Below are 24,006 nucleotides of genomic sequence, written 5' to 3'. Positions count from 1 at the left end.
AACAGGTTTGCAACCCTCCCTGTGTCTGTCCCACAGCAGCACAGCTCCCTCTCCTGACTGCAGAGCTCAGCATCCCCAGGATGAGGGGTTACTGTGCTCCCTGGGAGACAGGCTCATTTCTGCAGTGTAAATGGAATTTAAAGCACAAAGGGATCCATGCCTGCCTGTAGGGATGGGCTAGATTCAGACATCTAAAATCTGTAATTATTGCAGGTTCTCTGTTGAAGTGCATGGCCCAGTGGGACCTCCCCTCTCTCCAGCTGTCTTCTCCAATTCTCATATAAAGCAATGTCTGTTTTCCAGAGTGAGTTCTGCTGCCTAAGGAGGGGACAGTGGGTAGGAACACCTGCAGCACCTGGGTGTGCTGAGTTTCTGTCCTTGCCCCAGCAGGGGCAGGGCTCAGCTGGGTGTCTGCCCTCCCTGCTGCCAGCCCTGTCCCAGGCTCTGCAGGGACATCAGCAGAGCAGGTCCCTGCAAACACCCTCTGTGCCCAAACTGCTGACACACCCGTGTGCCAGCCTGCAGCTCTGACCTTCTGTCCCCGTGAGACTGTTTTGACATCTTGATTGTCCACCTTCCTCCCTCAACTGTCAGCAGCTCAGTTTATCCTCAGATATTTGGTATTTCTGCTTGTACAAGGGCTTGACAAGCTCTGTGTTGCCCAAGCTTTAATTCATCAGCTTGTCAATGGACAGCTTTGTCCTTTGGAAACAAGATTGGTTTCTCACACTCAAACTGTGTGGTCAGCTCCACCCCCAAATATCCCCAAGCAGCAGTCAGGCAGGATGCTGGATCTGTGCAGGCTTAGAGAAGGTCACAGAACTGGCAGAGGAAGAGGAGGGTGGGCACTGTTGGTGGATGAAGACACGACTGTCCCATGCTCATCAGCCGTGCTGTTCCCTGCACTCCCCTGGGAACTGTGTGTGCCAGAGCCTGGCTGGGAAACACCCAAACTGCCCAGGACAGGACAGAGACCTGCCCCAGGTGTGGGGACAGGGCTGCTGGGGGATCCAGCTCAGAGACAGAGCCCCAGCTGCTGCAGACAGCTGAGACTCGTGTCAGAGCCTCACAGGGATCCTGCTGGGATCCCATTCTCCTGCTGGAACTGGGCCCCACGGGGGCTTTTTGTTGCTGTGAGGGGGATAAGCCACCAGAAAAGCACATTCTGCTGTAGCCCAGAGCCTCTCTGCAGCCTCAGCATCAGGCACTAGATGTCCCTGCTTGCCATGCTGTGGATGTGCAGCCTCTGGAGCTGCACAGGCTGCAGGTGGGACATTTCCAGGTGACAACCCCTGGATGAAGGTGCCCCTTTACCAGCTCTGGCTTTATGGGACAGAAGGGAATTTATAGAGGAAAGGCACTTGCTTCACTGCCCATCTTCATGCTCTCCTGGGAGTGCTGGATCAGAGGCTACCTTGCTTTTGGGCATCATTTTCCATGACATCCCAGCAAGTTCACATCCATAAGCATGCCAGCACCTGCAGCTCAATGTCACTTCTTGGTGATCCCATTAAATTATTTCAAGAGCAACCCTTTGTTGTGGGAAATCGATACCTGCCTTGAGGGCCTGTTGATATCTCAGTGAAACCCATTAAATTACATGAGTTTGATCCCAAAGTGGCAAACACAGCAGCATTTTAAAATAGCTCCACAGCCAGAAAACCCAATAACATGCTCAAGAGCTGATTTTGTGTGTGTCCAGCAGTGAGCCTCCCAAACTCTTGGTGAATAATTATGGGAGCAGTGCAAGATATAAATAATTTCCCCAGGTCTGTCACTTTGAGGACAGCAAATAAGGACAAAATGCTGGAGGGTAAATGCATGTGCCTGGTGCTTGAGCAGTAAGGAGCAGCATGGATTGTGCTGCTAAAATGATGGTCTGAAGGACCAGCTCAGTGCTGGGGCTGCAGTGAGTGTTCTTTGGGGACAGATCTCTCCCCATGGCTGTCACTCAGCTTGTCCTGAGTCTCGTTCACCACTGGTGCTTGTGGCAGTGTCCCCATGCCCTGGGGATCCATCCAGGGGTGTGGCCACCAGCAAACCCTGGAGCCACCCAAAATTCTGGTCCTGGGTGTCCCCTGAGTGCAAACCACAACTACTCAAGCAGTGCCCGAGGGTCAGCAGTGTTCCCAGAGTGCCAGCAGAGTGTTCACTGAGTTCCAGAGCACTCCAGAGTATCCCCAGAGTGCCAGAGCATTTTCACACCCAAGCCTTCCTCTGCTCACCTGCAGGGCACCCAGGGGTCCCACTCTTGGCTCCAGTAGGTGCTGGGTTGTGGGAAGCAAGCCTGGCTTGTAAGTTCAGTCCCTCTGGCCATGGGTTTTGTGCTTTCAGCATCACTTTGAGGACAGAGCAGCGCTGCAGGCAAAGGAATCTTCTGGCGAGCTGTGCACCCTTCTGAACAACCTCCAGGTGTTCACAGCTGTAGCCACAGGCTAAACATGTTAAGAATGAGAAATGTTTCTATTTTACCTCTCCAAATTGTCCATCCTCTGAGGCAGCTCCTGGCCAGTGTCCTGACCATGCCCTGGCTGCCCCCTGTGCCTGTACTGGGAGCCCCAGAGACAGCCCTGCTTTCTTTGGAAGCTGTCAGATTTTACTTACTGAGCACTAATTAACTGTATTTATTGTCAGAAATAAACCAGGGAGATCTTCTTTCCTCCCACAAATGCAGTCAGAGATGATATCTGCCTAGCAAAGGACAAAATTACTTTAGAAATTAATTACAAAGGGTACATGCAATGGGAAAAGTGCCAGTCCCTCCCTCCCTGCTCTTGTTATGAAGAAGCTTGATAGCTCTGATCCAAACACATTCCCAGGCACATTTTGACTATTAAGTCAGTGCAAATTATCAGTTTTATGTTGTAATTGGGGAGGTCAGTTATGAAGAGGTAATATTTTATTTAGGTGCAATAAATTAAACTTGTTTAATTTGGTGGTCATGCCTGGTTTAGAGATCTGAGGGTTTGTAATTCTCCATTTTCCTGTTTTTCCTACTGTTATATATGATCTGGGCACAAGATATAAAAGATAATTTTGAAAGGTCATCAGAAGCAGATTAGCTCCTTCCAGGGTCTTTAATAGTTCTGAGCTCAGTTGCATATTGAAGGGAAAAATATTTTGGTCTGCTTTACCTGAATACTATTATAAGCAGTAAACATGCAAGAAAAACATTACTGTAGCTCTTCCCTACAAATCACAATCACCAGGTCTACAGAGTCAGTGACCTTCAACTTTAATCAATGGTGTGTTAGTTTGGGTGTTAAATTTTACTTTCCTCAATTAGCAAAGCAACAGACTAGACAATGTCCCTTACAGCCAACAGCAAAACATCACCAACCACCACCCTCTGAATTTGTTTAGGACCCACTGTTTGCCTACAATCCTGCACCTCAGAATAACTAAAAGGCAGTATTCTTCAGGTTTGGAGGTTTCCACTGAGTGGTGGCAGGATCCCTGGGGACTGAAGGCCATGTCTGGAGCTGATGTGCAGGTCCCAGCCCAGGTGTCCTGAACTTTACAGGCTGCCCAGCCCAGGCAGGAGCTGTGCTGCTCCTGAGAGGTTTGGAGAAGCCACACAGCTCCCAGACCCTCTCCAGGATGAGCCTGTGTATGTCTTGGAAGGTGAGTCTCTTATAGATTAGAGCTTTGCTTTTTATTTTATTTTTTAAAATTATTTTTTTTCTTACAGTGACAAATTCTCATATTTCTCTGGAGAACCATCTCAGAGCTCTGGGGAAGTCTGGACCTCTGAGAGCTGTGACATCTTAATGCTGTATAAATTTTATTTAATGGTGAGGTTAGTCCCTATAATTCCCCTTTTCCAGGTTTCCTGGATATCTGTGCCTTTAGGATAATGACCAACAATAAGCAGAACTCTCAAATTGTGCCTCTGCTAGCAGCAATTGGGTGGGTTGAGTAATTCCTCAAGAAAGCTCAGGCTGTCTCAGCTTGTGCTGGACCTGCCTGCTCCCCCTTGGCTGCAGTGCTGGTACTGGAGCAGGAGGGATGTTTGGATGCAGCAGTACTTGAAAAGAGGAGTTTCTGTCTCCTCAGGGTAACTGTGGTTGGAAGACACTGGAGATATTCAAAGTGCAAGTCTACATCTTGTCTTAAACAAGAATTTAGCTCTTTAAGTTCAGCCTGACATAAAATGGTGCATTTGAAGCTTTTACTATCCCTGATTGCAGGGCCTGGATCACAAACCTGTGATCCCAGTGTCTGAAGTGGATTTTGTTAGAGGTGTGGGCAAGCTGTGATAGCAAACCATGATCTCTGCTCCCTTCAGGTTGCAGAGGGGAGGGGGTTTGTTGTGCTTTTAGGAGGTAACACACTGCACATGGGCACAGTGTCCCTGGATCCTCTTCAGCTGAGACTGGTGAGTTACCATGGTGCTGTTGGCAGGGTGGCATTTTCCAGCTGGGATATACATTTTTGATAGAGTCACTTGGTGATGCATTGTAATAAACATAAGTTAATAGAGGGACTAAAGATTCATTTCTGCTTCCAGGCTGGGCAAGCAAGGTTGCTCTGCCAAATTCCTCTCTCTGTGATGGGATTGCCATTTCCTCTTCCTGCCATTGAACTGTTGCATTAACCTCAATTCCCTCAGTCATTAGGAAATATTAGTAAGTCATATGTGACATTTTGCACCAAGCAAGGCTGCAGGTCCTGCCTGTTGGAAGTTTTTAATTAAATAAAGCTGCCTGCTGTGTGCAGATGGACGGGGGGAAGGCAGAACTCAAAGGGGAGATGAAAGCCACTGGCTCTGCTTGCTATGCCAGGGTGTGGGCAGGACTTCTGCTCTCTTAGACCTTCCCTTCAGAGGAGCCCTTGTGTTTTTCAGATGACCTCTCATCTGCAATTACAGCACATGGTTTGTGCTCCTGCTCCAAATCATTCTGGAAAATGCTGGATGTAGCACCTGAATAAGCCCCATGTGAAAGCTGATAGAGCAAATATTGATCAGTGGTAGAAGTGAACCTGTACTTCATGTTCAGCTCCAAACGCACCAGGCAAAAAACACTGTCAAGTCAAGATCAGACTTGAAACTGCACTGGCAGTACTCTTTTCTGAGATCTCAGAGCTCCTGAACTTGGAGCTGGGAGTGAGAGAGAATAGGTCTGCTCTCTAAGAGCCTTCAGCAGCCTTCCTGTCCAACTGATCCATCATCTATGATGTGTGGAGGTCTGGAACAATGTGTGTGCCCGGCCAGCACAGCAGTGGGAGGCTCAAGTTGAATGTCAGGGTGCAGAAGGTGGAGCAGCAGCTGCTGCCCTTCCCTGCAGCTCTGCCTTCCTCTGCAGGGCAGGGCTGGAGCTCTGTGCCTGCAGCACAGCTTGGGAAGCAAAATGCCACTGGCTGTGGCTGGGCTGCACTCTGGGCTCTGCTGCCCTTGGGCACTTCATGGCCTGGCCATGCTGAGCTACCAAAACCTGTAATTAATGCTTGCTGCTTTCCCAGGGATGCACTTTGCCTGCATTTTAATGCTTTTTAGTTGCATTCTCTCTCTTCTCTCCTATTTATTCCTATGGCACTCAGCATCTGCATTATGGATAAAGCTTTCAGTGGCTGCTGGTGGTCCTGCTCTCTCCACTTTTAATGAAATGCAGTAAGTGTGCTGGATGGCAGGAGCTGCAGTGAAGAGGCAAGCAAACCCCACTGTCTCCACCTGTCCATCACTAGTTTGGTTTCTGGTTTCTTGCTCTGGCCTGGTGGATGGCTGCTTGCTGGGTCAGTGCCATGGATGGTGGGAGAGGCTGGCAGAGCCCTGACACCTTGGCTGCAGTTGTGTTGATTTGCACAGGACAGGCAGTGTCCCATCTCCCTTGGCACGAACAGGGGATGAATTTGGCACTCAGAGCTCCGTGTTAGGTCTGTGCCTCTGCCCCCACCCTTGGCTGTGGTGTGACATGGCTGGCAGCAATACATACCTTGAGGGTTCCTCAGTTTCCTTACCTGGCTCAGATAAGTTGGAACAATCTTCCCACTCAAATAGAGACTTCAGCCTCACAGGAACTAAGGAACAGACCCGAGTAACACAGCCCAGTACAAATGATTGGCTTCTTCCTAATGTCTGAATGGCAGAATTTCTTTCTATCTAAATCTGTTTAGTAGGAAAAATGAGTATTTAAATGCCACAGAGCTGGTTTTGACATTATCAAGGACTGTTTTTGAAAAAAGCACAGAAATAGCTCCAAACTTCAAATCTAAGTAATGAATCTTCATGGCAAATAGAAAGGAAAATTCAAAGCACCTTGTTCCTAAATTTATTCAGTCAATAGTTTTAATTAGCAAGCATGTATAGTAATCCTAACCTGGGTGTGATCAATACAGTCTGAACCAGCCATTTAGTGGAGGGATGTCTAAAGGAGAAAGAAGTATGTGAATAATCTGAGCATTGTACAAGTACAAAAGAGCAAACTAGCTCTGACCTTGAGGAGATTAACACCTGCTCATGGCAAGGAGGACAAGATGTGGCTTGGCTTGGCTTGGCTTGGCTTGGCTTGGCTGTGAGATGTGACTGGGAATTGAGTGATGGTTGGGCTGTACACCAGCCTGCTCTGAGCATGCCTGTGAAAGAGCACAGAGCCATTGAAGTGTTCCACACAGCTCCCACAAGCCATCAAAACCCCTGAAGTTCCTCTGTTTTCCCCCAGGAGTTTTGTGTTGCTGGAGAAGGAAACCCTGAAAGGCAAGAGCTTGGTGAAAGACGGGCTCAGCCCTTGGGTGTCCTGACCCACTGCTAGGCTTCTCTCTGCCTCATTTGTTTAAAAGGCTTTTAAGAGCTTACAGCTATTTTCCATGTACTCCAGCAGAAAGAACTGGGCTCCCACTCACTTTGCTTTGAGCAGCAGCTGAGAGGAAAATGCACATTCCCCACCTGTCACCTCAAACACAGAAAATTCACCCCAATATACCTGAATACAGATGAGTGATTAGAAGAAGCAGCTAAATAATTCCTCCATGTAGCCTTTTCTGAGGATCTGGGTACTGGTGAACTGCAATGTGTAAGCTCTGTTGAAATAAATAATTCATTGCTGTTTGTTTCACTTAAAGCAGAGGTTGGTCAGGCCTTTTGGAGTGATCATGCTGCTGGTCAGGCACAGGACTCAGTGTGGGATGTGTGCAATGCCTGCACGGGGTGCTGGGTGTGCTGGCTCCTGTGACAGAGCTGTTCAAACCTGGGGACATGGCCCTGGTGGGACATGAAGTCCTCTAGAGATGCCTCTGAGAGTGTCTGGCTGTGCATATGGAAAAGGACATTTGGAGCCTGTGGCTACTCCAGAACTCTGGGGAAACCTCCAAGTTTCTGGGGCTGAGCTCTCCTACATTGGTGCCTTTCTGGGTTTGAACTCAAACTGGGAGCACCTCCTGAGGTGTGGAGTGGGAAATGAAATTTAGTGCCATTTTTTCCACAAGACTTACTGCCTCTACTGCAAGTCTAAATCTTGGTCTATGAAGCTGAGCACAGGAGTATCTCAAAGAAATATCCTCACAATACACAATTACAGGGTCAGGGATATTTTCCAGCTGAGCACTGTGTTTAGTGCTGTAGCCACAGATGCTGCCATACCCTACCTGGAATTGCTGACTATTCATTGAATAGGGACTTCTTGCAGGAGGGATAGGGGTTCAGAGCAAGTTTTATCCACTAGCAACAAATTTGTTCTCTTCTACCCTCACAAACAGCTGCTAAAATCTGCTGAGAGTGTAGAGAGGCTGGAGAGGGGAGAGAACATGGATATATAGTCTTTTTAGGCATCGAATCCGTGAAAGAGTGTTTTGTGTGGGAGCCCGGGGTGCTGACCTACCCCACCCCAAAACTCCCCCCTTGCTCTTCGGGCAGCGTCCCCCGCGGACCCGCCCGTGGGAGGAGGAGGAGGAGGAGGGGAAGGAGGAGGAGGAGGAGGGGGAGTCCCGGCGGCGGGATGAGGCCGGGCTGAGCGATGTGCGAGCAGGCAGCGCGCTACTGCCGGGCCGGGGTGCAGAAGCTGCTGCGGAAGCCGGCGCCGGCGCTGCGCGGGCTGGACGGGCTGCTGCGCTGGGCGGCCGGCAGGATGGGCGACAAGGGCCTGCCCGACAGGGAGCTGCTGGCCCCGGGCGCCGCCGCCCAGAGGAAGGGCACCTCCGTCATCCTCGATGTGAGTGCTGCCTGCATCCCGCACCCCGCTCCTCCTGCATCCCGCATCCCGCTCCTGCATCCCTCATCCCTCTTTTCCTGCATCCCGCTCCCTGCATCCCGCACTCTGCATCCCGCACCCCGCTCCTCCTGCACCCCGCATCCCGCTCCTGCATCCCTCATCCCTCTCTTTCTGCATCCCGCATCCTGCTCCTCCTGCACCCCGCATCCTGCTCCTCCTGCATCCAGCACCCTGCATCCCGCATCCCCCTCCTCCTGCACCCCACATCCTGCTCCTCCTGCATCCCGCTCCCCCTGCATCCCTCACCCTGCATCCCGCACTCCGCTCTTCTGAATCCCGCACCCCGCTCCTGCATCCCGCACCCCGCTCCTCCTGCATCCCACTCCTCCTGCGTCCCGCAATCCGCTCTTCTGAATCCCGCACCCCGCTCCTGCCTCCCCCGCCGTCTCGGAGAGGGGATTCTCCTCTGTTCCTGCGCTCCCCGCACCCGCCGGGCACGGGCTGGAGCGCGGCTCTTGCGGTCCCCGGCTGGATGGGCGTGGGTGTCCCGCATCCTTTGCCCGTGTCCCGCACCCACTGCAGGCTCTCGGGTTCTCCCTTATTTCCTGGGTTCTGGACCCGCCGGGCAGGAGGCTGCGGTCCGGCTCCTCCTGCCCGGGGAACACCCCGCATCCTGCACCCCGCTTGGCATCAGGGATATTCCTCATGTCCTGCACCCCGGCTGGGGATGGGATGCAGCCCAGGTCCTGCACCGCCCGGGCTGGTTGGGTGTAGGGGTGCCCAGATTTAACAGCCCCATCCCAGCTCCTGTGCCCCTGGGCTGCTGGGACGCGGAGTTCAGCCCGGGTCTTGTCCCGGTGCTGCAGCTCCGAGACTGTCGGGGCGGCCTGGGTCCCCTGTCCCCTTGCCCTGCACTCTCTGGGACAGCTAGGATAAGGTGCGCTTGGTTCTGCATCTTCTGGACCGGGCTGGGCATGGGATGCAGCCCGGATACTGCACCTCCTCTCCAGAGCCTGCACCTTTTTGCTACGGGACGGGCAGGGAGCTGTGGCTTGTATCCTCCTCCCTGCCAGGATTTTGAGCTCTCTGGCTGGCCGGGCACTGGGGTGCCCTGTTCCTGCACCCTCTGGACAGGCCGAGTGTGCGCCCCAGGTTCTGCAGCCTGTTTCCCAGCTCCTGCATCCCCTCGACCAGCTGGGATGAGGATGCTCTGTAGGACCTTAGCCCTGGTTTGAGGGGGGCTGGCAGGGATGTGCCTCGATTGCTGTATTTATAGACTTTCTGATTAGGGAGCTAACGAGGCTGTTTGCACTTAAATGAATTGGGAGAATGGGGTGGAATCAGCCCGAGTGCAAATGGTGTAATTACAGTCTTTCTGCAACATACAGTAATTAAACACATAGATCCTCTGTTTTGCTATCTCCTAGCTTAAAGAAAAAAAAAAAATAAAGTAGTGAATGCAAAAATACACTACTGAAGCATTGGCTGTAGTGAAGGAAAACTCATGCTCTCCTTGGAGATAGTATAGGCAGTAGTAGCTCTTCAAGGCAAGCCCTTCTTTTGTAAATAATTTGCTGAACCTGTGGGCATTGGCGTGGGCTGGAGAATCCAAAACTCATTCCATCTCAGAGCACCCTGAGCTGAAAGGTTTTGGTTCCCTGAGAAGTCACTGTTTCTAGTGGGCTGCCAAAAGCAGCTCAGAGAGCAGAGCTGGGGGATGATCCAGCTGCAGGCTGGGGGAAACAGAAAAGTACCACTCACACCCTTATGTCTTTTAAGTTAACTTCTTTAGAGGAGGAATTCCTGTTTTGTTTGGGGTTTTTTTTTCTCTCTTTTTGATTGTTTAGGTTTATTCTGGGTTTAACTTGTTTTGTTTTTTAATCTGTCCTGAAATTGTCAAAATTCTACAATAATTTGGGATCTGAGTTTCAGAGCACATATGCAATTAGGAGGCAACATTAAATTTCTGTAAGAGGTTTCTTGAGTTAGTGTTTTGTCACCAAAGTGACAAAAGGTACCTTATCCATTCAATTTTGCGATCTTTAAGTGTTTTTTTTTCCCCACTTTGAGGTTTGAGCTTAGGAAAAGAGCCATGAACTTTCAGAATGGGTAGCACAGTAGAGCATTGTGTTATTTCAGTGGGAAGTACAATAGAGCTGGGTGTGCAGCTCCTGATCATTTTTCCCTTTCACAATGGTACTGGGAGCCCTTTCTCACCTGCTGAAAGTAGAAATGGATTCTAGAAATGTAAGATTGGAGCGCTTAGGAGGTTTTTTCCCCCTCTTTCCTTAGAACTTGATTTTCTCCTTTTTCTCCAGGCACAATAGCAAAGCCAATTGAAGCTGTGGCTTCCTGTAATGGCTCTTCAAGTGCACTGCAAGACCCCCCTTTCATACAAAGGGTTTAAACAGGGAACACGTATTTAGCTTAATTTTCACACATTAGCATGAAAGTAACAAGCATCCCACTGAATGCTCAGGAATGATAACCTGTTTTCCATTTAACTCCTTCACATTTTTGCTGATGGATGCGCTGGGGAAGCAGTGAGTCCCAGCCAGGCAGCACTGCTTCTCCATGGGGGAGGATGCAGTAAAAGACCTGTGAGATTTTATGTTCAGCTAACACGTTTTGATGAGCTGGTGTGCTATGTAGGCAGTTTTTTGGGGGGCTGGGGGAGGAAGGGAGAGTTTGGGCTTAGTTATGAATTAGATAAAATGGCTCTGACATTAATAGTACCTTAGTCACTTCTTCTTCCTCTTCTGGCTTCCTTTTAACTCATCCATCCCCAGTGTTCTTGTTCTGATTCCTCCATGAGGGTGTCTGGTGTGTCAGATCAAACCTCCCTGTGCTCTTTCCACCAAAGAAACACAACTGTGCTGTTGTGGGACAAAGATGAGGGCTGAAGAGGGACAAAACACAACAAGGGGCTAAGATGTCTTCTGCCATCAACCAGGCTACTGCCACTTGGAGGATGAATCTTAACTTTGAGCTGACTTCAGTGTTTTTATTTTTCCTCATTTTTTTAATCCTTTAAAAAGGTTGAATAATGTTTACTAGTTCAACTTGAATGAATGAATGAATGAATGAATGAATGAATGAATGAATGAATGAATGAATGGTCAGCTCTCACAGCGTTGGTCAAATCCTCCCAAGGGGTCTGTACCCATCCTGTGCTGCCCTCAGCTGCCATCCCTGGGTCTGCTCCAGCTGCAAGAGCCCAAGGCTGAGGCTGGCAGCATGTGCAATCTGCAGCAGGCATTCCCATTCACACCACAAGCTGTGGATGGACACAGCATATCTAACTCTTTCTGCACCCACAAGGACAAACCCCCTTTATGAAAATCTCCCACAGTGCTGCTCCAGTCCACAAGAGGAGATGGTGGCATTTCCAGTCAAGAACAAATCCTCAGTGTCACAATGCTTATGGAAAGGAGGATGTGTCACATGGGTGTGTGTTCTCTGTGGGTAAGCCAGTGTGGGACTGTGTTTGCTGAGTGTGGATGAGTGCATGTGCAGCACAGGGCTGAGCTGGATGGCTCTCAAGGCACAGGAAATGTCAAGGCAGGTGGTGTTCTGTCTGGGAGTACTTCAGAGCTGGCTGATCTGTCCTTGCTCATCTCTTCCTGCCCTGCTGTCACTGCCAAGAGCCTGTGCTGGCAGCAGAGGTGTGAACTCCAGAGCAGAGAGGCCTGGTCAGTCACAGCAGCTGCAGCTGGAGATCCATCTGGTTCATCTCCTGCTTGGCATCTAAAATAAGGATCAGCCTTGGTTATGAATGAGCATCCCATGGCAGGACTGTGATCCCCAAGCAGCACTGGCCTCCCTGCCTCTTGCCTTGCCAATGGGGACTAAATGCATTGATTTTGGCTTTATTTTAAACACTCTTGAAGAACTGTTCCATTCACTTCAGATCACTTCAGATGGAGCTTTCTGTTCTATCTGCCCTGTCTTTTGCTGAAAACTAATTTTGACCCTTACCTGATTTTTTTATTCTTTGACAGAAAGATAATTTCAAATCCATCTCTGATTCCTATGGCTCCTCTTGCAGCCTCGTTTATGTGGCCAGATCTGGTGTGCTCTTCTTCAGCCCCATGGGACTGAGTGAGGTGTCTGGATAGAAGATACAGAGAATTTGGTTTGTGACCATGGTGCATTTCCAGATGTAGATCCAGAATCACCAGTTTCCCACCCATCCTGTCAGTGACATGATTTCCAGTGCAGCCCCTAAGTGCAAGGCTCTTGCAGCCACAAGAATCACAGGATTCCCCTCTGACTCCTCTTCTGTTTTGACCTTTTTCCTTGTTTTCATTTCTCAAGGCTGGTTCATTCCCCTTCCTTTGTCCTTGTTTACCTTCTCTCTGTGTGTGAACTGGGAGGGCTATTTTCCTCCTCCTTAATCCTCCCTTTGTGAGATCCATGGTTTGATATCATTCCCTTGAGCTGTACCTGCAGGCACAGCTGGAGAGGAGGGCCAGGACAGGCCAGGCTCTCTTCCTTCACTGCAAGGTACACAATCACACAGGAGAGTCCACCCAGTCTCCTCTGATCTTCTGGGCTTTGGAAGTGGGGGCTTGAAACGAAGCTGAACAGAAAAGTAATTCCAGTGCTGAAGTCAGCAGGTCAGAACATCAGATGCAACTCTTACCTTTCTCATGCAACTTTAATTTAGGGCAGCTAGGTAAAGTCTAAAGAGAAGGTAAGAGTGAAAGCAGAGGTTGGGATGTGATGTCAGCTGCTCTTCTCTTGGGAAGGAAGGGAAAAAGAAAAAGGATCAGCTTTGAAGTGGGAAAATGCCTCAAGATCTGGAGCTCTGCAGCAGCTTTGCTTTGTGGGGAACTACTGCAGATGGGACAGGATTTCTACACCAGTGGTATATTCCTTACTGAAACACCAAAATAAAACCTTTCTCCTTGCTTGGGGAATGCTCATTAGCCTGAGGATGTAAAGATATAGTCCAAAGTGATAAAGCTTCAGGTCATTATTTTCTCACATTTTCACCAGGAAGAGCAACAGAGAAGCTGCAGGAGAGGAGATTCCCACTGGTGCCTCAGGTTTGAGAACTAAAAGCCATTCCTGGTATAAAACCTTGTCTCAACTCCAAAGGAAGGGTCAAGATTTGTAGGGAGAGGAACAGAAAACCAGAACAGGAATGCAGAACATAGAATGAGGATTAATAATTTTTTCAATCTTTGTGAGTCTCTGGATGCCTTCTCATCCGTAGGCTTTCCTCATGCATGAGACATGATTATGTTTGTCCTCAATTCTGTACCAGATTATGATGAAAAACAACATTTTGGCTCAGCTGCATTCTATTTTAAATCAACATCATATTAACCTGGTGAAGGGATTATAAACTCCACAAACCTGTAATAATTCTTGGGCTTCTTGGGGGAGTACTACTGTGAATTTAATAAAATTCGTGAGAAAACCTTCATTAAGCAGCCTCCAGTGTGGCATGTTCTTATCCAGGAGCTTTGAGAAGTTAGAACTAAATGTTTAAATTTGAGGCCATCATTTTTTTTCCAAGTTTGTTATTACCACCAGGGTTTTGAATTGCTTACTTCTGGCAGTCAAATATCTGTAGTAGCCATTTGAGAGTATAGCAAAAACATATATTTAGAGAAAACCTATTGGAAATCTTGACAAAAGTTCTTTGCTCTAGAGAAAATAGTGATTATATTAATCTAAACTGCTGGTAAATGGGTTCAGTATGCCACAGACAGCAAGCTGCATGCAGTGCCTGTGTAAATCCTACAAAATGGGTTAGTGCCCATATTGTCAGCATCCTGTGGGCTCACTGTGTGACTTAGCCTGTGCTTCAGGAATTTTGCTTAATAGCTTCCAAGCCCAGCTGAGGGGAGATGGTTGCTGTGGTACTTGGAGTGGATAATTCCTCATTTCCCATCTGAGAGGCGCGCATTGGCCCGGTGCTGGAGAACAGGGGGCGATGGAGCGGAAAGAGCATCCCTGGCCAGGCTGGGAGCCCTGGGATGGTGTGGGCTGGGAGCAGGCAAGGGAGCCAATTGCTGCTGAGGGCCTGGCAGGACAGGGCACTTCTCCATGCATATTTCATTGGCTCCTCTCTCTGACCTCCAGGGCTCTGCCTGCACTGAGTGCCTCTGCTGCGGCTGGAGGGGCTGTGCAGCCTCTGCCTCGGAGATGACACAGCATCCTCACTTGGATTCCCTTCTCCTGGAGCTGCTGGGAGCTGCCATTGCCCCCAGCTCCCTGGGAGCCTGGCACCATTATGGGATTGCTCTCTGCTCCAGAGGGAAGCTGTCAGGGGCTGTGGTTTCCCTTCCACCCCCAGATCTTACCCTTATGGAAAGCCCACCACCTCCTTCCACAGTGGAACAACTAATCCAAGACCTGAGCAGAGGTTGTCTTTGGGCTGTGTGGGGGAGCCACTCTGCTGAGCTAGAACATAAATCCTGAGTCTTCACAGCAGCAGCATTTTTGGCATCACTGCCAAGCTATCACAGGCTGTATTACATCTTTATCAGCCTCCCGATGCTCATTCCAGTGTTCATCCCTTGATGCAGTGCCTGCCTGTGCTGACAGATTACTTTGTCTTAAATTGTTTTTTCCCTCCAGGTGCCCCAGTTTAATTTTTTTTATGTGTGTAAATTTTAGGTGGTTCAATTAAGTTGAAAGAATAAATCCTGCTCATTAGCAATAAAAAAGCCAAGCAGCTTGGTCCTGTAGAGTAAACTTTGATAAGTAACACAGCCAATGTGATCTTTCATCAACATGTTCATTTACAAATAGCCACACTTTAGGGAGTATCTGGGAAAGTTAAAGCCCTAAAATATTCACTTAGTGAAGCTGGATAAAAATACTTAAATTTCTAAGCATTTCTTCTATTTCTTAATTTTTTTCCCTGTTGCTCCAAGTGTTCCTTGCAGGGCAAGCAGCTCAATGGAGCAGAGCACTGTAGGTTGAGCCTTTCTCTGATTTTAATCTTCATTTTACCTATTGGTTCTGTTCTCCCATTCTCCCTCTGCCAGCTGTGCTTGGTGGGATGGTGATCTCCCATGGGACCTTAAGACAGGCATTGCTCCTTCTATGTAAGACTGGCTGAAATACCTTGGTTTCAAAGCAGTGGGAAGAGCAACAGAAGGATGTATTGATGAAAAAAAAAACCCAGAAATAATCAGCATCCAGGAGGAGAAGCACCTCAAATGGAGGTGCTCATGGGGAGTGAGGATTTGGGGTGCCCAAGCCATGAAAAGGGAAATGTTTCATAGAGTGGGGAGGGCACACTGAGCAGGTGAGGGATGTGCTAAAGCCAAGCAGCTTGCTGGGGTCCTGCTGAGATTTATTCCTTCTTCCCATAGACAAGTCATGACTGCTGGCCTTTCAAAACCCACATTTAACTTCAATGAAATCTGTAAGTGTGGGGAAGGGTAGGATTTTTCCTCCCAAAGCTTCTAATTGCTCTAAAAAATAGAGGTCAGCACAAGAGGAGTCCTGATGTGGTCACGAGCCACAATCCTTGCAGGCAGTTTCTGTGACTCCCAACACTTTGTTTTGGCTCAGGCAGAGGGGTTTTGCCTCTGCTGAACTACAGCAGAAAGTCCTGCTTTGACTCTGCCCTAGGCTGCAGAGCCTCTCAAGGACTTGGGACAAAAGAATGATTAATGTTCCTTAATTAAGCCATATTCGGTGGAATAGCATATTCTGCAATTCAATTTTTCTCTTGGGGTTCTTGTTTTGTGCAGCGGTTTCTCTTCTGATATTTTATTTTTTTTAATGATTTTGTGACCCAGAAAATATGAGATTCTATTTTACAGCTGACTCTGATCTGTCTTGCTGGTGCTTTTATTCCCTCCTCAGGGAAATTTCTTTGTACAACTAAAATCTCTGCTCTTGCTCAAATTAATAGGGTCAGGCCTGAAGAGATGATGAGAATATTTTACCTTCTCTGCCCATATTAATTTTTTGGTAATTTATGGCCAACCTGTGCTAGTGGCCATTTTCAGCAGGAACCTGCAAGTTTCCAGCCTTTTCATAAACCTTTTGCTATGAATTGCATTTTGTTGGCAAGGACAGTAGAGCAGAACAGCACAGCCCTGGATAGGTGGATGCAGGATGGAACTTAGGGATGCAGAAGTCATGAAAAACACAAGCAGGATGCCAGCTCAGCTCTGCAGGGGTGACAAAGTAGAAGTTATGGAAAACAAGGATATATGGCTTTCTCAGAAGTGGGGGTTGAGGAACAGCCCCCCAAAAAAGGCACCAGATGTTGAAGATAGACCCCAAAGATCCATAAGAGGATTTCTGAAAAGGGGTGTGACTATGTAAAATAAAGTAATACAAATGCATCAAGTAAGTGGGGATAGTTAATGAGTGTGTAATCAGTGTGTGTGGTTAAAAACTCAATTAGAGCCCTCTAAGTGACCAGCTGATTTTGGTATCACCATTAGGGGACTATTCCTCAGATGAGACTGGTGAAAAAATAGTTATTTCTGCTCTCTTTCTCCCTGGAAGTTCTACAGTGCTACACATTATTGCAATTTTTTCCCTCTGAAATGGCTATTTGATTCCTCTCTGTGGGCTGCTCCTCCACACTGTAGTTTTAAGTCTAAATATAATCTCCTTCCCACGCAAGAGACTTGATTAAAAAAAATGTTGTAAATAATTTTTTTTTCAGAAGTGCAGAGCTGTGAAACTTGGTTTAAGAGATTTTATTGACTCCACAGAAATTGTCTGGACTGGCTGCATGGCTGTTGTAATTTTTTTTTTTTTTAAGTGTGTTTTTTTCTGGTGTTGGATTCACGGTTTCAGCTTTCTTAAATGAGGGAGGTGCTGGAAGTGCTGAAAGCATTTCCATTTATGTTGGTCTGGGGGAGATGAGCTGAGCCTTGGGGTTGGTGAGCTCAGGAAAATGCCTGAATTGGGTCTTGAGGGGCTGGGGCACTGGAACCTGCCCTGTGTGGGGGCTGAACATGGTCCTGGTGCAAAAGGCTTCACCCCCCATGCTGGACAGCACTGTAAACACATTTCCCTCTCTCTTTCAATTCTAGATTTTCAGAAGAGCTGACAAAAATGGTAAGTATGTGCATTCAAACTTCACATTTCTTGATTGGTCTATTGTCAGTATTACTATTTTTTCTGATTGTAACATCCAAGTGTTTAAATGTCATTCAGTTTACTGGGTCTGACACACTCAAAACATCAGGAAAGGTTTAATTTTGGGGTTTGTTTTTTTTGGAAAATATATTCTTATAGCAGAAATGATACTGTTATGCAAGTTGGCATGGCAGAATCCACCAGATTAAGAGCAATTTCACAAAAATAATATAAAAATGAACCCCAGGTAAGTGATAAAGGAGGATCCACCCCGTGGTAATTGTGAAGCAGCTTTGCAAAGCAGACCTGACTTGTGAATATTAATGGTTTGGTTCCTGAGGGACTGGACCCACACATCAAAGAGCAGCACACATTGATGTGTGCTGTTAATCTGTGCCTGTGGAAAGCTCAACACTGCACTGAGTCCAGCCAAGTCCTTTCATTTGGAATAACATGGAAGATTCTTCATTAAACGACTTGGAAAGAGAGAACTGGTAAGATAACAAGCTTAAGGAAAGCAGTCAGTGGGCTCAACCCCAGGATCTTTCCACACCCTGAAAAGCAGTTTTATTTTAACTCCTAGATAAAATCCCAGGAGTGAGTATCTATTCTTTCCTTGTTGACCAGTTTCACCAGCCATTCATTTTGATGAACTCTGGATAACAGTTTGCCACTCATTATAATTAGCTCAGTGTGTTCCTCTGCAGCCTTGTGGGATCACAGCTCCCCACAGCCTCTCTCCAGCCTCCTGCAGCTCACAGCAGCTACTGCAGGAGATGTGCAAGAATATTTCCATTAGCACAGCCTCTCTGAAAACTAGGGCTCAGAGGTTTCCAGAGCCAGAGGTAATATCTTTGTATTCCACATCCCTGGGGATCTCTTTTTCACAATTTTCTCTTTGACTTTCTGGACTTTGTTTATTGATTTGTTGAAATTCAGTCTATTCATGGCTTTACCTGTTACAGCTCCAAGGAACAGTGGAAGCATCAGCCTGCTGCTTTTATGTCTCACAGCAGGTGCTGTGCACAGCCCTCTGAGGAAAAATGAAAATCTTACACTTTCCATTTTTATCACAATCCCAGGATGGAGCCCTGAGCCCTGGACAGGCTGTTAGAAACACAAATCCACAGATTACCAAAATATTTTACTCTGTTAACATGTTTCTGTGGTCTCCACACCTGCAGAGGCTCCTGTCTGGCAGGGATTTTGCTCTTCTAATTAACCAGCTGAGCTGGATCATTATCAGTGCTGTGGGATGGTGGCACACTGGGGAGAGGCTGCCAGGGCAGGGAGTGCTGGCAGCTTTACCCAGGGCTGGCAGCTTTACCCAGAGCTTTCCTCAGCTGTGCTGAAGCCTCTCTTACAGACCTGTGCAGGAGCCCCACAGAAACAGGGCAGGGGAAATCCAAACAAAACTTCACTCCTGACATCTGGTTCAACTACAACATCTCATGTAACTTTTTCCATGCAAAGATCAGATGGTTAGAGGGTTACCTAAAAGGCAAAGGAAGGGATTGTAAGATTAAGGAGTTGTCTCATTTAATGGGCAGTCAAGAGGATGTAAAATTGGAAATCTTTTCAGCATCTTGACTTTTTCCCCACAGCCTGGTAAAAATGTCACATATTGTGTTAAAGCAGAGTGGCAGGTTCAGATATGGTAACTATGGAGCCTGATAGCTTGAATTTAAGAGCATCTCCCTCCTACCCCTTTCTTCCAAAACTTCTCACATAAATTGTTAATTCATGTAAAATTGGATGTTCTGGCTGCAAGATGCTAAACCACATTATTGCCCCTGCCATGTTCAGGTACTTGTATTTAGGTGATTTGATTCAGTGCCTACATGTACTAAAAGGCTGCTAATGAAGCAGCTCCTGCTTGTTAAAGACACCTTGGTCTCCTGCTCCAGAGAAGTGAGATCCTGTCTGTAATGTGAGCTAAGCTCCCAAACCTTTCCCCAGTGATAATATCAAGTAGTTTTATAACTATCTACATGTCAAACTCAGAAAATGGTCTGCATAAGACACCTGGAAATGATGAGCACATTGCAGATAACTGGATAAACTGACAAATGGTCTGAAAAGGGAGAGGGGCTGGAGTGTAACCTGAGTGAATAACTCAGCTCTAGTCATGCTTTGCAGGGGCATGGCTGTTAGTCATTCAAAATAATCTTTTTCTTTTGTGTAGGAGTGTTTTTCCTTTCTCTGCTAATAAATCCACCTACTGTCTTGTAGTCCTCCCAGTCCCAGTAAACAATACTTAATCATTTAATTGGCATGTGCTGAGAAAACTGAGGCATCTTGTTTTAGGCTGGTGCAGTGGAGTGTCAATCATCTGAGTTATCTACTGTGTACTTAATCCTCTCATTACAAAGCTGCTAATCAATTAAATAGCCCAGGATTCTCTTTGAAAAATTAGAAGAGTTTTATTTTGACAGAACAGCCTAACTGCTAACAATTAATTATAGATATGCATCTTCCCAAAAACTGATGTATTATCTGGAAATCTCTGACTCACTGCAACTGCCCAGCCCCCATGCCTTGTGATTTAACTAAATGCAAAGTGCATCCAGCTTTAATCCATGGTTTAGTTTGGTGGGTTTTGCTGTAATTATTAGGTCCTGCTCATGGAAATGGTCATCACTCTGACCCATCCCAGGCAATGGGCTTCAGGTGGTTTCCTCTGCCCTGGAAGAGGAGAGATGCAAAAGGAAACGTGCCAAGAACTTGGCATTTGGTTATAAAATACCTCCAGAAAATGGCAGGAGGAGCTGGCAGTGATGCAGTATCTCACCTGATAGTGACCAGTGATGAGTTAGTATTGTGATTCAGTCAACCTGGCATCTTCCTATTGCTGCTCTTCTTGTGATTTCTGTACCAAGAATGAGCCCAAACTGCTCTGGTTCTCCTTTCAAATTATATCTAGAGAAGGTGTGGATGGGAACTAAGACATTCAGGGCATGCTGTCCTGAACCATTGTCAAAAATTAAATACTATGAAGTGTGAAGAAATCCAGAGTACAAATGCTGAGAGGAGGTTTCAGTTTTCAGTTGATCTGAATGATCAGCTGAAGGCCTGTAGAGGACGTAGCAGAGCTAATAAAGGGGAAAAAAAAAATAAAGGAAGCATGAATGAAGCAGGAATTGGTGTTTGGAAAGGGCTTTTTGGTTAAGAGCCATAAGGGCAATGGCATTTTGCCCATTGCTATCCAAGTAGGGCTTGTCCTTTAAATAGCTGCTCACAAATATCTGCTAGTCACTTAAGAGCTCATTAAATGAGATTTATGCTGCTATTCTGTGTAAGGAAAGGTCTGCACACCCCAGTGTTCCAAGTCTTACAGCAAATTACACTGCAAACCATGGGGGCACATAGAGAGCTCCTGACAAGCAGGGAACACAAATAGCTTTGCACATCAGCATCACAACTGGCCAAGAAGCCAGTGGGGCTGTGTCCTTGTGAGCACAGTGAGCCCTGCTGCTGGCCCATGAGCTGGCAGTGCCTCCTGGTATGGGCACCTCACAGGCTCCAAAACCTGGGAAAAGGCAGAAAAACAAAACCAAGCCAATGAAAAGCTTCAGACACATCTCTCAGCCTCACCTTGAGATGTTCAAGAACTCAAGTTCTTCCTAATGTTCAAGAAGGCAACTGCTAAGTGTCACCTGAGCAGAAATCAGCCTTGTCAAACACCAGCACACAAAGGAAGAGAGTGAGGTTTCTCCCATGGAGTGTTTTTCTTGATGAAGGGATGGAGGTGGGAGAGCAGGGAGAGTCCTGTTCCTTCAGCAAAGGGAGGAGAAGGCTGAATGAGTCCTGGTGTTCTCCAGAGGAACACGTGGGTGAAGCCACCAGCAATTCCAGCCCCTCACAGATGCTGTGGGCCTGTCCTCAGTGTTTGTAGGCAGAGACAGTTCCTCTGAGGGCTTTGCAGATCTGGGGAATTTGCAGGATGTTTAGTGGTAATAGCTCTCAAAATCTCACCCACCTTTCCCAGACCCCACCTGGAGAAATTTTGATCCCCTCTAGTGAGCCTAAAGCAGGAAGAAATGTGTGTTTGTTTGTGGATGTGCTTAGAGCTCAAACCCACAAATGCAACCAGACACAGGTTACTGCAAATGCTTCCTTTTCTTCCCTTCACTCTGAGAGTGCCCTTTGCTGATCTTGAGTTATTAGCACAGAATTTGGGGCAAAATGGAGTGAAAATACCTCTTCAGTTCTGATAGTGCAGGATCACAGAGAAATTCACAGAGATAGGGATGGAGAAAATTATCACTGGTGAGCAGGTGATCCAAAGACCCCAATTTTAGCTTGATAACTGTCCACAAGTTGTTTTTAAGACTTGAAATACTTATCTTCCCCCATTTCCCCATGAATCTGAGGCCCTTTTAGAAAATACACTTGCACAGGACTTGAATGGTGGGAAGCAACTTGGTCTTCAATAACATGGCTTTCAATGCATCAAGGAAGAAAAACTAAGGGATTGTAACTTTGGGTGCTTTTATCGAATCTTAAAAAGATGCCAAGTTAGGGCACTGATAACTCCAGATATATATAAATAATATCAGAATAAAAAGACCCTGAACACCTAATAAGCTTCTTGTTGCACACATAACCTTTCCTTCCACAGTCACAAGTCTTCCCCTGTGGTGAATTGTGCTTTAACTATGAGCTCTTGGGTGTTCTGCCTTAATGGGCTATCACTCTTCAAAACCACTTCATCCTAGACCCAGGTAATTGCCTTCTGCATGGCTGCTGCTCCTCATGTGCTGGGAAAACCTTGAGCTATTCCTATCCTGCTGGTGCATCTAAATTAAGTCATTAGTTCTCAGTGAGAATATTTATAATTCTTGTATAACAAAACCAGTATTAGCAGCCACCCACATGTAGGTAGAAAAATTCAGTGATGAATCAGGCTTTGTAACTATGGATAAATCTGATAGGTTCTTCCATGACCAGATGACCAGCCTAAATGTATTTGTCTTTGTCTTATAAGTAAATAAGAAAAGATTTGCATTTAGATAGTCTGGATTTCATGTGACAATCAAAAAGCACCTTGTAAGACTGTGCAATGACTTTTATTTACAAGGAGAAAGTTTGAATTTGTTTTGAGTTACTTGGAACTCCTGTATCATTCCCAAGCTCTCTCAGTTACCCTTCCAAGTCCTTGCAAAGTTCACAGCACATGGTTTGGAAGGGATGACATCTGTTTAAACTGGGACATGCTGTTCCCAAAGTAGTAAACAAACCTATCCACCAGATGATGAATTTTGAGATAATGTAGGAATTGTGAAAGGTGGCTGCTGGCCATGCTCTACAGGCTGTCATTAGATGTGCCCAGTACTTCTATCCACCCTTTATCACTATGAACCTAGGAGAAGATTCTGTTTTGGTTTTCTGATTTGATTTGCATCTTTGCCTGGCTTGAAAGGGCACTTCTCAGCTGCTCAAGCCCCTTCAGGGCTGCCTTTTTCATTCTTCAAAGATATGAGGGTATCTGGTGCCTGCTGTGTGCAGCAGAAGTGAAGAGCTGGGAGGGTTTTAGGATGTTTTTCTTCTCATGTCACTTCTTGTAAGCAAATTCATGTTAGAATCAAGGGCTGGATTTTTTTTTTATTACCTTAATTCTGCAGAGCACACCTTGAATTGGGTGCCCTGGGTTAGGACTTTGTTAACAATTGCCCCTCACGTGCTGCAGGCTGAGTTATGCAGCAGCCTGGCTTTAACCAGGGCCCACATGTGGTTTGCTTAGTGCCAGGCTTAAACCAGAGAAGATTTAATCTGGGCAAGGTTTGGATTCAGCCCAGAAACTCCCCCAAGAACTCAAGTCGATGATGTGACAGCAGATAAGCTTTTATTTCCACAACAGAAAAGCACATATTCCATCTATTTCTGCACAGCATCAATTTATGGCCCATTGCTGTCCAAAATTGTTATTTCTGTTGTCATGCTCCTAAAGCCTTTTCCTGCTGAGAGAACAGGCAGCCAAAATAGAAAGTACTGTGAGATCCTCCATGGGCAGTGGAGGCACTGCTGGTCTCAGTGTGACCAGCAGGAGCAGGGAATGGGATTGGGGGTTGTAAGGAGCTGGGAATATTCCTCTGTCTAAACAGAGTGCAGCTGGCTTGCTGATACTTCAGCTGATCTCTGCTGGCCCAGGTGCTGACTGTTCTTGTGCAGAATGCCCTTTCCTCATTATCCAAGGCATTTTGCAGAGCAGGTGGCCATCTCCTGTGTCCTTGCCCTTTTGCTGTAAAACCTCCAGCTAGAATATCAAACCTGACTTAAAGAAAAACTTAGAAAATCAGCTTTACCTAATACTTGGCTTCCTCCAGGTGTGCTTGCTGCCTGTGGTGCTTGCTGCCTTGTGTCTGTAAAATACATTCAACCACACATTGCTCCACTCCAGTGCTGTGCTGGCAGCTCCTGGCTGCCCTTTGTGCCCAGCACCATCCCTTCTCATGGCTGCTGAGCCTTTCTTTCCAGCCTTTCTCAAAAATTCAGCTGCTGAGAGCATCCCATGATAAAAACCATTAACTGCTGTAACCTCCAAGGCTTCTTGACATTTCTGCATTGGCAATAAATGTATTTGAACCTCAGAGTCAGTCAGACCCCAAACAGGCAGGCTTTTTAATATGTTAGGCTGCACCTCAGTCCATTAAAAACTCAGATGATGCTGCTGACCTGAAGGCTCATCTTCCTGTGAGCACTGAGTATTAGCCCTTGGGCCCCTGCTGACCTGTGCTCTCTGCTGGACCACACTCACAGAGCTCAGCTGTGGAGCACACTGGATCAGAGC

The 24,006-nt window shown here is 47.0% G+C and overlaps 1 protein-coding gene across 1 annotated transcript in view; it reads left to right on the top strand.

Moving 5' to 3' along the window:
* Nucleotides 1-7,922: 7,922 nt before the first annotated feature.
* The window catches only part of NECAB2 (N-terminal EF-hand calcium binding protein 2), a 73,147-nt gene continuing 57,063 nt past the window's right edge, over nucleotides 7,923-24,006 (top strand). Inside the window, exons 1-2 of the mRNA XM_079316549.1 lie at nucleotides 7,923-8,144; nucleotides 17,171-17,195. Of these exons, the coding sequence (XP_079172675.1) occupies nucleotides 7,950-8,144; nucleotides 17,171-17,195 (220 nt within the window). The 5' untranslated portion in view covers nucleotides 7,923-7,949. The remainder of the gene's footprint in view (nucleotides 8,145-17,170; nucleotides 17,196-24,006) is intronic.

Source organism: Erithacus rubecula (genome assembly GCF_903797595.1).
Source record: "Erithacus rubecula genome assembly, chromosome: 12".
Classification (NCBI taxonomy): domain Eukaryota; kingdom Metazoa; phylum Chordata; class Aves; order Passeriformes; family Muscicapidae; genus Erithacus; species Erithacus rubecula.
The sequence above is the reverse complement of the archived record's forward strand: the minus strand, read 5'-3'. Positions and strand labels throughout refer to the sequence as shown.